Source organism: Chiloscyllium punctatum, chromosome 9, assembly GCF_047496795.1.
Source record: "Chiloscyllium punctatum isolate Juve2018m chromosome 9, sChiPun1.3, whole genome shotgun sequence".
Lineage (NCBI taxonomy): Eukaryota > Metazoa > Chordata > Chondrichthyes > Orectolobiformes > Hemiscylliidae > Chiloscyllium > Chiloscyllium punctatum.
In genome coordinates this window covers 23,899,410-23,915,146 of record NC_092747.1, presented here as the reverse complement: position 1 = coordinate 23,915,146, position 15,737 = coordinate 23,899,410, and the positions used below count along the sequence as shown (strand labels likewise).

General features: G+C 42.7%; 1 protein-coding gene across 1 annotated transcript in view; it reads left to right on the top strand.

Moving 5' to 3' along the window:
- The window catches only part of mgat4a (alpha-1,3-mannosyl-glycoprotein 4-beta-N-acetylglucosaminyltransferase A), a 269,718-nt gene that overhangs the window by 199,528 nt on the left and 54,453 nt on the right, over positions 1 to 15,737 (top strand). The window contains exon 8 of the mRNA XM_072577031.1: positions 5,690 to 5,804. Within this exon, the coding sequence (XP_072433132.1) occupies positions 5,690 to 5,804 (115 nt within the window). The remainder of the gene's footprint in view (positions 1 to 5,689; positions 5,805 to 15,737) is intronic.

Genomic DNA, 15,737 nt, shown 5'->3' with positions numbered 1-15,737 from the left:
CTGAAAATGTGTTGCTGGAAAAGCGCAGCAGGTCAGGCAGCATCCAAGGAGCAGGAGAATCGACGTTTCGGGCATCAGCCCTTCTTCAGGAAACGTCGATTCTCCTGTTCCTTGGATGCTGCCTGACCTGCTGCGCTTTTCCAGCAACACATTTTCAGCTCATATCATAAATGCCACAAAGTCAAACTTCAGATGAACAGACCTGTGGGTTACCACTACAAGCTGCCTTTGCAACTGAGCATGAGAAAAATCTGTTGGGCTTGCGGTCAAATTGTAACAAGGACTATAAATGTATTTGCATTTCTCAGTGTGACATTTATTATGCGGTAAGTTCTAATACCAGTGGGTAACCTCATGCAATAGACTGGAGGTTTGGAGTGGTTAGATTGGTGAATGACAGCAGCCCATGTTATTTTTGTACATCCAAGAAGCACTTGTCTGCCCCCGGTGAAATGGTTATTTGAAAAATTACTTGAATAGTTTCCAATAGCTGCCAGATTATGTTGAGCAGCCTGCAGCCAGTCATGAGGGTGTGAAATGGTACCAAGCCTCTGTGGCTACAATTGTACATGTATCCTTCTGTATCTTCCTCCATCCCTGACAGAGATACCACGTCTGTCATCTTCCTGCCATCACTAGGATTTTACCAGCAATTGGGAGCTGGGGGCACTTTGCCACATGGGATGGCCCAGTGAAACCTGATCACCTCATTGTGAGCTCAGGGATGTGGGCGGCACGGTGGCACAGTGGCTAGCACTGCTGCCTCACAGTACCAGAGACCTGGGTTCAATTCCCGCCACAGACGACTCTCTGCGTGGAGTTTGCACATTCTCCCCGTGTCTGCGTGAATTTCCTCCAGGTGCTCCAGTTTCCTCCCACAATCCAAAAATGTGCAGGTTAGGTGGATTGGTCATGCTAAATTGCCCATAGTTTTAGGTGAAGGCGTAAATGTAGAGGAATGGGTCTGGGTGGGTTGTGTTTCGGCGGGTCAGTGTGGACTTGTTGGGCCGAAGGGCTTGTTTCCACACTGTAAGTAATCTAATCTAATCTAAATTGGGAATCCCAATTTGGGAATTAATATGGACTGACGGAGCCAAATAGCTGCTTTATCCTTTGTGATAAATGCAGTGACCTTCTCAATAAAGGCAGGCCTGTTAAAGGTTAGGCTGGAACAATGGCCCAGAATTTGCACTGTCCAGATGGATTATATTCCAGAAGTTGTGCATCTGGAGCCTGTGGAATCCCCACTGTAGCAGAATCTGAATCTGGGATATTGGAGCTTGTGATGGGCAATTCCCCAAACCCTGAATCCACTGAAAGTATTCATTTAAATTGAAGCATTTGGAAGGTTCCTGTTGAATTAGGTAAATAGTTGCTCAGGAAAAGTTATACAATTAAGAACAGTCTAACTCCCAAGTAACTATCAAACAGACCCTATAATTGCCTCAGACCCTTGCAACCACACATTCCCAGAACAGTTACACCATTCAGACCCTGACCCAGTAGTCCCTGGAACCCGATCACCCCTTTCCCACCTCCTCACCCCCACTGGACACTATCCTTACACCGCCACTGGATATGCTCCCATCTTCCCTTGCTGTGTATCTGATGCCTTTCCTGCACCACCAGATCTCTCTCTCTCTCACACACGCACGCACACACACCCCAAAACTCCATTCCTGCCACCCACCAACCTAAGCACAATGCCCCATACCTGGCTCCTGTGCCACCTTGCAGCCCAGATAAGATGTTAAAGGTGTTAGCCCCTTGTGTTCTGTTGTCTGTGTCATAATGTTTAGACTGATTCTAATCTACAAAGTGAGTTAAGAGTTTTACATGGTTTCCTGCATGGATTCAACATCTTAACATCTTATCTGGGCTGGCACCAATTGTTACAGTTAACCTGAGAAAGTAACTTTTTAAAAATGTTTTGTGATTTACATAAGGAAGAAATGAAACTAACATGGTCATTCTAACAGATGAGAGACTTAACAATCAAGGTTTTTTTTTAATGTATAATTTCAGTTACATTACACTGTAAACTTTTGCTATAAATTCTGTGTCTTACAATTGTGTACTCCACAACCACCTGATGAAGGAGCAGCGCTCTGAAAGCTAGTGTTTCCAATTAAACCTCTTGGACTATAACCTGGTGTTGTGTGATTTTTAACTGTACACCCCAGTCCAACACCAGCATCTCCAAATCGATTGTCAAGTTGTGTATCAATTCAGACAGCAAATTATTTAATAATATAGAATGCATCACCTTGAAAGATCTGGTGGGAGTTTTTCTGCAGCCAACCTGCTCCAATACCCCCTCTTCACTTTACCATTTCCTTTGTAGCAAGTTTTGATTCTTCAAGTTGCTGTTGTTTTTTTTAATCAATGTTATTTCTAATATCTGGTCCTGTTAAAATATATTTTAATCTATGAAAGCTGGGGAACTAAACAGTGCGATAATTTTGGTTAACACATTAGAGTATATGCACATAGCAGTGTAACTAAGTTATGTGATCATAACTTAATAATTTAGAGGTCATTGATTTATAGCTTTTTCCAAAACATTTACAAGAAGTGTTAAGTACTTGATGTCAGGATTTCTAGTCGATTTCCAGCCCTGGCCTCATCAATTATTCAAATTACAATTTAAGGCTGGCATTTTCTGAGATAAACAATTGCTCCGTTCCCTCAAAGACAATTTTCTCTAGCTTCTAAAAGAAGCAAAACAATCATTAGGATTTATTCGTGGAGGGTTGGAATTGAAAAAGACGGAAGTTATTGTTAAACTTGTCTTAAGCTTTGGTTAGACCACACTTTGAATACTGTGTATAGTTATGATCATCATACTATAAAATGATATAGTCACAATTTTCCCTTTTTTGAGACTGGAAGAGGCTGAATAGGCTGGGGCTGTTTTCCCTGGAGCATTGGAGGCTGTCGGGCAACCTTATAGAAGTTTATAAAATCATGAGGGGCATGGATAGATTGAATAGCCAAGGTCTTTTCCTCAGGGTAAGGGAGTCCAAAACTAGAGGGCATAGGTTTAACGTGAGAAGGCAAAGATTTAAAAGGAACATAAGGACAACCTTTTCACACTGGGAGTGGTGCAATTATGGAATGAGCTGCCAGAGGAGGTGTTGGAAGCTGGTGCAGTTACAACATTTAAAAGGTATCTAGATGGGACTAGGTAGGATTTAGAGGAATACGGGCGAAATGCTGGCAAATGGGACTGGGTTAGGTTAGGATATTGGGTCAGCATGGCTGAGTTGGACCAAAGCATTGTTTCTGTGATGTATGACTCTATGACACTAATTGTAGGGTAGGTGTATTAGATATTGACTAATTTGCCACCCCATTGCCAAGAAAGATTGCTTGACCACTTGTCAATTATCTTGGTAGGAGCCAACCAGTGACTTTCAGCAAGTTTTTTTTGACTTATTACAGGCCTTGATAGTGACTTCCAGGCTTCCTAGAAGTTGCCAGCTAATCCAAGGCCAACAGGGGAGGCAATGGCCTCGTTGTATTATCATGAGATTATTGATCCAAAAAACTCAGCTAATATTGTAGGGTCCTGGGGACCATGACAGATAGTGGAATTTGAATTAATCTTTTTAAAAATCTGGAAATAAGTATCTACTGATGACCACGAAACCATTGCTGATTGTTGGAGGAAAGCAACCCATCTGGTTCACTAATGCCCTTCAGGGAAGGAAATCTGCTATGCTCACCTAGTCTGGCCTACATGGACTCCCGACCCATAGCAATGTGGTTGATTCTCAGCTACCCTCTGAAACGGTCTAGCAAGCCACTCAATTCAAAGGCAGCTAGGAACGGACAATAAATACTAACCAGCCAGCGACACCTATATCCCGCGAGTGAATTTTTAAAAATAGTTCAACAGCTTCTGGGTCCTAAAGACCATTGGTTCAGGCCCATTCTGCAGGGATCCAGGAATAGGAAGGGTGATTTTTTTTTAATGGGGGTGGGCTTTGTGGAGAGAGTGGGGTTTGAAAGCAAAGCCAGACCTCTGGAAGCCACTCTTGACTCCAGACTGGGGCAGTTGGATTCCCACCCGAACCCAGCAGGCATTTGCCCTGGTTACCAAGTTCAGAAACCAGCCACTTTGGTGACCTGTTGGGCAGGCAGGTGATCAATGATGTAGTATGTTGAGGCCCTTAATGGCCATTGATTCACTTAATTGGTCAGTGGCTCAAGGAAGTCCCCGATGGACTACTTCATCTGGAATGTAATTGGTGAAGGGGCAAGAGATGGCAAGTGTCCACCCAGGTCCAATTCACCCAGTTATTTCCCCTTCACTGCTCCCCCTCCAGGGAGAGGAGCAATTTGCCCATCAATGCACGAGAGAGTATGCAAAAAGATGGATGACAGTGATGTTGGAACCATGAAATCATACTCATCAAGAAATGATGAACAGAATGTGTCTCTTTTCCCTTGAAAATAGAAGGCTGAAGGTTGACCTAATTTAAAACCTTAATCAAGAGTAGATATAGAATGGATATTTTTTGCTGGTGGGAAGAGCAAAGCTATAGACTATCAATTGAAATATAAAATAATTAACCATGGAATTCGGAAGAAATATTACCAAGCATGAGAAAAATGTGGAACCCACAACCACAAGGAGTAGTTGAGGCGAATAACATGAAAGGATTGAAGGACGCTGGAGTGGAACTCAAAATGGCAATGTGGATTAGTTAGGCCAAATGGCCAAATATCAGTGTTGTATGACGTGTATAATTAATAAATGGCCCTCTCATTAAAGGTTGATCTAATTGCTTCGTCGTACAGCAGAGACCCGGTGGGTCTGTGTGGTAGTGGCCTGGCCAATCAGTCGGCTGGCCTGGTTTGAAATTCTGATTTGAGTTGTTTTGATTTGTTATTGTCACATGTACCTAGGTGCAGTACAGGCAGATCATACCATACAAAGTGCATTTGGGCAATAGAACAGAGCGAGGAATACAATGTTACGGCTGCAGAGAAGGTTAACAGAGAGCAGTTAACAGTTCCTGATGCATCACCATGCCAACCACATTCTTCTCAAGTTGTACCTATTGGTTGTTCCCTTTCTAAAGTTAAAAATCACACAACACCAGATTTTTAACTTTGTACATCCCAGTCCAACACCGGCATCTCCAAATCATCCCTTTCTAAAGTTAGTGTTCTTTTACTGTAGTTCAGGTACATTTCCATCTCTTTAGCAGTGTATAAAGTCTGATCTATTGAAGTATAGGTTAAATGATTACAAATTATCTATTTTCAGCTTCTGTTTAGATTCATGGAACAAACTGTCTAATGCAGCAAAGTTGATCATCTTGAAAGGCTTGTTAGAAAGTTTGGTCCTCATTCAACCCGTTCATGTTCCTGTTTATTCTCGTTATCACTTCTTCAGCGGCAAGCTCTTGTCTCCTCCAAGCTGCCTGTGTTTCCCTTATTCACTGTCATTTCTGCCTTCAGGCCATAATAAAATTTTAAGTTTCAATCATCAAACTGAAACTCATTCATAATGTATGAATAAACCATCAAAGGTTTATTCACTGAGTGCTTGTGAATGCATTATCATAAAACTTGCAATTTTGCCTGACTTTGTCCCTGTTTTAACAGTGTCCTCTAAATTTTTTAAGGCATGATGAATTTTGAGCTTTGGCTAAAGTTAATTTGTGCTTCCATGCAGCTTGAAGATGACATAGTTGCCAAAGATCATTACTTCAGCACCATGAAAAATTTTGCACTTCAGCTTTCTTCTGAAGATTGGATGGTACTAGAATTCTCACAGTTGGGATTTATAGGTAAGAAAATATTTCTGACGCAGATAACAGTGAAAAGTCACAACTGGCAATGCCTACGCATTTTTATGTTAAAGTCTACCAACAATACCACAGAAACAAAATTGTTGCATTAGTACTTATGAATACTAAAATGTTTATAATTGAATCTATGTTCATATTTGTTTGCATTTCTGATTATTTTAATTGAAACAAAGTATCATTTTACAGTATGCTGTTTCAAACTACACATATTGCCTCCTCCGTAAAAATGTCTGCTTGAGCTTTCACCAAACCCTATCATTTACCTCAAATCAAATTCTCAGATTCTCTCCTTTACACATTTCCTCATCTATATCCTTTTTGAGCTCCAGGAAAAATCCAAAATAAGTTTGTAATGTTCATGTGCTTTAGGGAGGCATCCAGCTCTCTGGGTAACAACAAGAAAGGAAGCGCAGAAATATTAATGGTGGAAAAGCTATGACCTGAATCCACTTCCTCTCAAAATTCTGGAACACTATCTTGCTCTTCCTGATGCGCTCCACTGACTCCCGGTCCCTGTGTACATTGACTTTAGGATCCCAGACCTGAGCCTTGGTTTTAAATCTTTTCAGGACTTCTCCTGCATGCATTTCGATAGCCATTTCATCTATTGGTCCTATTCCATGCTCATGACTCATCTGATTCTGGTTCTCGCTTGCAGCTTGCAGCTCTTCAGTCGTTGGGTCCATCATTCTCCAATGTTTCCCTTTGCCCTTTTCTGAGGTTCAGTTGTCCCCTTGGATTCTCTTACCACTCACCCCCAAACCCCCCAACCACCACCCAACCACTATGTACCTTATCAGCTTCCAAACATCCTCTGACCCTACTGAAGACTCTATGAATGTTAGTCTATGAAAAATAAGCTTGTAAATGCAAATTATAGTTGTGTGTGTCTTTATGCATGTTCCATGTTTAAGACATGGAACATGCATAAAAACACACACAACTATAAAACTATGTCTTAAACATGGTTAGGTGGATTGGCCATGCTAAATTGCCCATAGTGTTGCAGGATGTATGGGCTGGGTGGATTATTCAAGGGAAATACAGGGTTGCAGTGATAGGGGTTGGGGGGGGAAGGTGGGTCTGGGTCTAGGTGGGATGCTCTTCAGAGGGTTGGGGTGGACACAATGGGCCAAATGGCCTGCTTCCACACTGTGTAGGGATTCTATAATTCTAAACAACGAGCTGCATGAAGTTTATTTATGCTTTTACAAGTTTAAAATGCGCCAATGCCAGGGTGTTTGGACTTTCTGTTTACAGTGTATTTTGCACATTTTCTCCTTTTCTGCTTCATTCATAGTTTTTTTTTCATGAACAGTCAACAAGACTCTCCTCAAAGTAATTTGATAAAGCTTTGGGCAGCAGATTGTCATTCACTTAACATTTCCACCATCAGCAAGGTCCCTCTACTGCGAGTTTTCTATATCCTAATTTAAATTAGCCATTGAAAAAGCTGGCCTTGGGCTTTATCGTGAGTGGAAACTGTGAATTTATTGGGTTGAATAGCAAATAAACTAGTTGCACCCAGTTCCAACTGCAGTAACTTGATAATCTGTTTATGGCCCCCAGGCTTTCAATCTGTAGTTTAATGATTACTACAGCAGAATTTAACAATCCTTTGCCAACGTCCTTGTGGGAGGTGGTGGTATAAAATTACCCCCAGTGATGGTCCCTCTGCCTACTCCAACCTGTTGACATTCACAGCAGAATGGGCAAGGCCTGGGGGGAATTGACCTACTGTCTTTGAGTTATTTGAGGACTGCCATTGGGCAATCATGTCTACCTGTCCCACCTGACCTCAATTTGAGGTTGATAGGAGGAGTTCAGGGCGGAGTGGAAGGGGTAACAGTGATGTTGAGAGAGACCATAAAGTCACACCTCTCAGGTATTGAACAGAAATTGGGCAACTCCTCTATCAATCACCTCTATTTAACATTGTGCTGCTCATACCCAAGAAGATTCACATTAACCCCCTCCCTGGTACATCAACCCCTCTGTGAAGACCCACCTGCTTCCTTGGGCATTCCCATCTCTCTGTCATCCCCTTGCTCCTCCTCTAAGCCCCATGCATACTTACCTGGTCCTGGACACTAAGCGCTTCCCAGAGTCCAAATATCCCATCATCCCAGCCATGCCCACTACTGTTTGTGGTACTGTTAGGATTGGCTGCCAGCTCTGAGGCAGGTCACCCTTCTGAGTGAGGGCTGAAAGGGCTGTTGTAGTACAGTGGCAATGTCCCCACCTCTGAGCCAGGAGGCTCCCACCTGCTCCAGTGGTGTGAAATGCCATCTATGAAATAAGTTGATTGGAAAATATTTGAGTGAGGGCTGAATGTTCCATGCCCAGACAACTAATAGAGATGTACAGGACGGAAACCGACCCTTCGGTCTAACCCGTCCATACCGACCAGATATCCCAACCCAATCTAGTCCCACCTGCCAGCACCCAGCCCATATCCCTCCAAACCCTTAACATTCTTTAGGATGCCGTCTGGTGCTCTGACATACAAATCAACCAGATCATTCCCTTGTGCTATGAATTATGTATAGCAATTCTGATTTAGAGGAAAAAGTGATGAAATTAGGCAGACATCATGCAGTATATTGTATGTCTGTCAAATTGTATTGTGCAAGTAATCCCCATAAAGTAATCCCTCATTGAAAAAACAAATGTTAATCTTTTGACTTCCAACAGTTCATGGGGATCCATTGCTCCATGCGTCACTCATTTTAAAATACTCGCAGTGTATTATTGTTCTCAGCCAGGCCATTGGGCACAGCCCGTAGCACAACAAATAACTGGGCCAATGTCACAGGAAGGGGAACCATGACAATGATGATGTTCTTAAACTGACAGTCTTCAAACAGTAGTAGGACCTCATTATAAAAGAGAAATCGACAAGTAAATTTGGAGACTAATCTTTCCTGGTAAGGAATTTTCTTTGCTGTGTGGAGATCTGTATTTGCTCTTTCCTTGTTTGAATATTTGGGATATTGCACTGAGCTGTAGCTGCTTGTCAGAAGTGTCTGCCAGGATAACCTATCCGTGTTTAATCTCGTTTTACCTTTTCATAATCTTGTTTTATCCTTATCCTTAAGACCTTTTTGCTCCTCGCTGTATTTATCCGTAATCCTATCAATCACCTTTCACATTTTATTTACCATTGTAAGAAGCATTTTGCAAAACAAGCAGTAAATGGTAGCTTGATTATTATTTTGAAAGCTGGGATCAGTTTTGTCACCCAGGGTTTTTTTGCAGCTAAGGCAGATGGTTACAAATTAAGATTCGGTTCAGCCAAGATTTCATTGAATGGCAACATAGGCTCACATGGTTGGAAAGCTTCCCCACCCCCACCTTCGTCTGGTTTCCTAAAGACTTTTGCAGTTCGTAGCTGCTATTTTGAAGATGTTTTTTCCCGAATGCCTGGCAACCTTCACACAACCAGTTCTGTAGCTTGTTGAATCATGGAGCAGCCAGTTAAAAGTCGGCTGTGTTAAAGCTCGATTATTATTAATCAGCTCTTGGAGTTGTCAGTGCCAGCGACAGAACAACGGGAACAGGTCATGTCATCTGTCAATTCAAACAATTAAAACCAAATGAAAGATCGGCAACATGTTGCTTAAACTGTAAACGCTAAATGTCACAATTAGGAAATAGATTTTTTTTCTATGTTTAGTTATATATTCAAGTGTTTTCATGTTAAGAGCCTTTTTACAGCTTTTATTTCTAGGCAGATATGAACCCATTTTGATTTGGATCAAAATAAAACAACATCCGTATAAACTGTTCTTTGCACAAATGTTTTGCTGCTGTTACTTTATATGGACAAGACGGATGGTGATTCCACTATTGGGAATTAATGAAGCCTTTGATGTTCTTTGATTGTCACTAAACTTTAAGTTAACATAACGAATGATTAGAATTCACAAATTTGTGTGGCTGGGAGAAGGCAAGTAAAAATAGGACTTCCAAGTAGATGGATAACAGTGGTAAAACTGACTGATCCATTCTCATGGAAATGTTCAGTGACAGTTTGAATCTGATCTGCAGCCCTGGGCAAATTGTGAGAACTTTAGACAACTTAAGGTCAACATGTATTCCTTTTATTTTTGATCCTTCTGACCTGCCATTACATAAGGTCATGGCTGACTCTCAGTGAGATATTGGCTGGTTTAGACTAATGGTCTACTTTCCCACTTGATCCCTATAATCCTTATTCACTTGAATCCAAAAACCTATCCATTTCCATCCCTGAATATATTCGATGGCTGAGCGTCCACAAACATCTGGGGGCAAAGATTTCCGTCAATTTATGATCCTTTATGTGAAGAAATGTTTCTCCATCTCAGCCCCAAGTAGCTGCCCTGAGACTTGAACTCGAGATTTTTTTCCTCAGTAGTTAACCTGACTCATTTCAATGTGATGCCAAGTATTGTGGGCAGCCCTTAGTCCCATTGTTTAAAGATTTAAACAAAAAAATGATGTATCATCTAGGAGTTGAGCAGCGCTCCGAAAGCTTGTATTTTCAAATAAACCTGTTGGACCATAATCTGGTGTCATGTGACTCCTGATTGTGGACACTTATTTAGTTTTCCATAGTCTTTCCAGGGTCAAATTCATGTGGCTATGTATTATAGCTACACGACTGCGTTGAGATTGTATTAAGACAGCATTTTGTTTTTCTCACTTTTTGTACCTTTTAAATCTGGAGATGGATCACTAATATCTCGGAGAGTAATGATTGTACAGCATGGTGCCATGAGCAGCACTGCTTTGAGATGTCTTGCCCATTAGTTGACTTAACTGGATTTTACATTGAGAATAGCAGTAAGACTATTGTCATTCACCACCACCACTGAATAATTCAGACAACAACATGTGCAGTGACCCACAGAAATTTCAAACGTGCAGTCTTGTATCACCTTCAGTGCAGCAAGAGACTTGGTACTGAAATCTTATCAATTGTGACAAACTGAAAGCACTGTGGATGCTGGAAATCAGAAATAAAACTGAAATGGCTGGAAAAACTCAGCAAATCTGGCAGCATCTGTGGAGAGAAATAAGAACAAAGAAAATTTACAGCCCAGGAACAGGTCCTTCGGCCCTCCAAGCCTGAGCCAATCCAAATGTATTGTCTAAACCTGTCGGTCAGTTCCTAAGCATCTGTATCTCTCTACTCCCCACCTACTCGTGCATTTATCCAGACACATCCTAAGTGAAACTACCGTGCCTGCCTCTACCACCTCTGCTGGCAACGCGTTCCAAACACCCACCACCCTCTGTGTGAAGTAAGAGTTAACATTTTTCACTCAGTGACTCTTCTTCAAAACAGAAGGATTTAAATTGTGAAACTTAAACACGGGAGAGAAATGTAAAGCTGCTGCCATTAGGTCTGCATGATTTTTTAAGTGGTGTAGCTGGTCTTCATCACAGCTGAAACGTTTTACAGAATGTGGGGCCTCCGAGTTTAATTCGTCACCTGGTAGTGGAGAGCTTGAGTGTTACTGAATAAAAATGACATTCTATTGTAGCTTTCTGCTTTTCTTCAGGACATGCAAAAACACCAAATTTCAAATTTAGTAGCTATTTATTCTGCATGAGAAAAGAGTGCTGATCAGATTGCAGTTCAACTCTGACTGGTCTATCGTTCTAGATGTTGCCATGGAAAATACACCAGAGAGCTATTGTCCCTTATAATTTTGTTTAATCCAAAAAAAGGCACAATGCCTGCATATTTTCCTTTTCCCTTCAGAGGTCAGACCCTACGTACGGAGCTTCTAGCAAGTGTAAGTGAGCCACATTACAAACCTGATTGGAAATCTTAAACTGGTTAGCTTGTTAGTAATTCTGAGCATACTTGGGGTTGTTCATCAAGTATGGAACAATTACAAAAGTACGTCTAAGATTAGCCTCTGTGTTCGGAATTTTACAAGCACAAGCACATTGAGTACCATTTGTACTCTGCCTATTATGAACTGCTGAAGTGATGTGCTGTTTTATATGATTCACCAGTCATTGAAATGTACCAGACATGACACTGAAGAACAGAATAAATAGGAGCAGAAGTAAGCCATTGAGTTCATCAAGGTGGTAAAAACAATGACTGCAGATGCTGGAAACCAGATTCTGGATTAGTGGTGCTGGAAGAGCACAGCAGTTCAGGTAGCATCCAAGGAGCAGCGAAATCGACGTTTCGGGCAAAAGGCCTTCATCAGGAATAAAGGCAGTGAGCCTGAAGTGTGGAGAGATAAGCTAGAGGGGGGTGGGAGTGGGGAGAAACTAGCATAGAGTAAAATAGGTGAGTGGGGGAGGGGATGAAGTTGATAGGTCAGGGAGGAGAGGGTGGAGTGGATAGGTGGAAAAGGAGATAGGCAGGTAGGACAAGTCCGGACAAGTCATGGGGACAGTGCTGAGCTGGAAGTTTGGAATTAGGGTGAGATGGGGGAAGGGGAAATGAGGAAACTGTTGAAGTCCACATTGATGCCCTGGGGTTGAAGTGTTCCGAGGCGGAAGATGAGGCGTTCTTCCTCCAGGCGTCTGGTGGTGAGGGAGCGGCGATGAAGGAGGCCCAGGACCTCCATATCCTCGGCAGAGTGGGAGGGGGAGTTGAAATGTTGGGCCACTGGCGGTGTGGTTGATTGGTGCGGGTGTCCCGGAGATGTTCCCTAAAGTGTTCTGCTAGGAGGCGCTCAGTCTCCCCAATGTAGAGGAGACCACATCGGGAGCAACGGATACAATAAATGATATTAGTGGATGTGTAGGTAAAACTTTGATGGATGTGGAAGGCTCCTTTAGGGCCTTGGATAGAGGTGAGGGAGGAGGTATGGACGCAGGTTTTACAGTTCCTGCGGTGGCAGGGGAAGGTGCCAGAATGGAGGGTGGATTGTAGGGGGGTGTGGACCTGACCAGGTAGTCACGGAGGGAACGGTCTTTGCGGAAGGTGGAAAGGAGTGGGGAGGGAAATATATCCCTGGTGGTGGGGTCTTTTTGGAGGTGGCAGAAATGTCGGCGGATGATTTGGTTTATGCGAAAGTTGGTAGGGTGGAAGGTGAGCACCAGGGGCGTTCTGTCCTTCGTCAAGCCCGTCCTACCATTCTGTGAAATCATGACTGATTTGCCTGAGGCTCAGGCAGTTCATATACATCTGTTGTTAGAAGAATGCTCTGGGATCCATTGTTCAGGAAGAAATAGCAGGACATTCAGAAAGGAATATAATCAAACAGAGTCAATATAATTTTGTGCAAAGGAAATGTTGTTTTCTGGAGATTTTTGAGTCTAGAGTCATGGAAATGTACAGCATGGAAACAGACCCTTCGGTCCAACCCGTCCATGCCGACCAGCTATCCCAACCCAATCTAGTCCCACCTGCCAGCACCCGGCCCATATACCTCCAAACCCTCCCTATTCATATACCCATTCAAATGCCTCTTAAATGTTGCAATTGTACCAGCCTCCACCACTTCCTCTGGCAGCTCATTCCATACATGTACCATCCTCTGCGTGAAAAAGTTGCCCCTTAGGTCTCTTTTATATCTTTCCCCTCTCGCCCTAAACCTATGCCCTCTAGTTCTGGACTCCCCGACCCCAGGGAAAAGACTTTGCCTAGCTGGTGTATCAAAGACAGGTCGATATGGTGCATTTTGATTTTTCAGAAGGAATTCAATGAGCGTCCATATACTACATTAATTCCTAATGCACATGATAGGAGCTCGCAGTAATGGGCGGATGTATTAATGTGGTTTAAGAATTGGTTAACGCACAGAAGACAGTGAGTCAGGATTAATGGTTCTTTTTCAAGTTGGAAAGAATTAGCTCGTGGAATGTCACAGGGGTCAGTCCTAGGCTTTAATTATTTGCTACCGATTTTACTGATTTGTAGAACCAGCTGACACAACAAAAATAGATGATGAGCACATAAAAAAATTTGCAAGGGGATATAGATAGATTGAGTGAGTGGCCAAAAGTTTGGCAGATGATGAAGTTTAATACAGGAAGAATCAAATCCAGTCTATTATTTGAGTGGAGAGATACCAAAAATGTGAAACACTGAGGGACTCTGGTGTTGATATGTATGAAACCTTCCTGTATTCTTCCCAAAGTGAATCACCTCACATTTATCTGCATTGAACTCCATCTCCTTTATGTCCTTTAGGGCTTGACCAGCGACTCTTGATGGTGGACATTGAAATTCCACACTCAGAGTACATTTTGCACCCTTGCCTCCCTCAGGACTTTCTCCTAGTGTTGTGTAACATGGAGAAGTACTGATTCATCAGCCAAGTGTGACGGTACCTGATAAACCTGCAGGAGGTTTCCTTGCCCATGTTTCACATGAAACTATGGGGTTTCATAGTATCCAGAGTCAATGTTGAAAATTCCCAGGAAAACACCCTCCCGGCTGTATGCCACCATACTGTCACCTCTGCCAGGTCTGTCTTCCAGTGGTACAGGACATTTCCAGGGATGATGATGGTGGTGTCTGGGACATGGTGTGTCAGGTATAATTCTGTGAGTATGACTATATCAGATTGCTGGTTGATTAGACTGCGAGAGAGCTCTCCCAATTTTGATACTCAGCCTCCGATGTTTGTGAATAGGACTTTGCAGGGTCGACAGTGGTGTTTCTGCTATTGTCTTTTCTGGTGCACAGGTTAATGCCAGGTAGTAAGTTTGGTTTCATTTCTTTGTTGGGACTTCAGAGTGGTTGATACAGCTGAATGGTTTGCTAGGTCACTTCAGAGGGCAGTTGAGAGTCAACCACATTGCTGTGGATCTGGAGTCACATGTAGGCCGGACCAGATTTCCTTCCCTGAAGGACATTAGTGAGCTAGATGGGATTTTCTGACAATCATTAATGATTTCATGGTCTTCAGCAGATTCTTAATTTCAGCTACCCTTTATTGAATTCAAATTATAAGCAACCAAGAGAGTTATTGAGCAATCACCCAGCAATCAACTACTTGTTTTCCTGTGGTATCACCTTCCAGTTCTGACTGGATGAAACTGCCTTTTTGACACTGTCATTCCCGTGCAGGTCCATTATCCCAGTCTGTTTCACAGTGAGCTTGACTTGCTGCACGCTTCTCCCAGTCTACTTCATTCTGGTACTGACTTGTTGCTTTCCAAATCTGCTTCACAGTAACAAAAATAGAAATTGCTGGAAAAGCTCAACAGGTCTGGCAGCATCTGTGGAGAGGAATCAGAGGTAACGTTTTGGGTCAAGCAACTGATGATGGCTCGGGAAATGTCGGTTTATGTGCAGCAGATAGGGTGTGGGGAGGGGGTAAGGAGTAAATGGCAGTTGGGGATAGAGCAGTTGGGGAAGAAGAAGAGCTGTTGGACAAACAAAGGAATGGATAACGATCTGGCTAGGAAGGTGAATAGCTGTAAATGGGTCTGTTAATGGCTAACAATGGGTGGTGTGTAATAGCAAATCACGTGATACGAAGGCATCATTGTGGAGATAGGGGTAAGGACATGGGAGAAGATCAAGCCCTGAAGTTATTGAACTCAATATTGTGTCTAGAAGACTGCAAGGTCCCTTGGCAGAAAATGAGGTGCTGTTCTTCCAGCTTGTGCTGACCTTACCTGGAGCACTGCAGCAAGCCTGAGAGAGAGAGAGATGCTGGCTAGGGAATACAGTGGTTTGTTGAAGTGGCAGGTGACTGGAAGGTCAAAGTTTTTGTTTGCAGAAAGAACCGAAGTGTTCTGTGAGGTAGCCACCCAGTCTATACTTCAGTTCCCCAATGGAAAGGAGACCACATTGTAAGCAGTGAATGCAGTAGACTTGATTGACTGACATCCAAGTAAAGACCTGTTTTAGCTGGAAGATGTGTTTGGGCCCTTGGATACTGACAAGGGAGGAACTAAATGGACAGGTTTAGATGATTAGATTAGATTTCCTACAGTGTG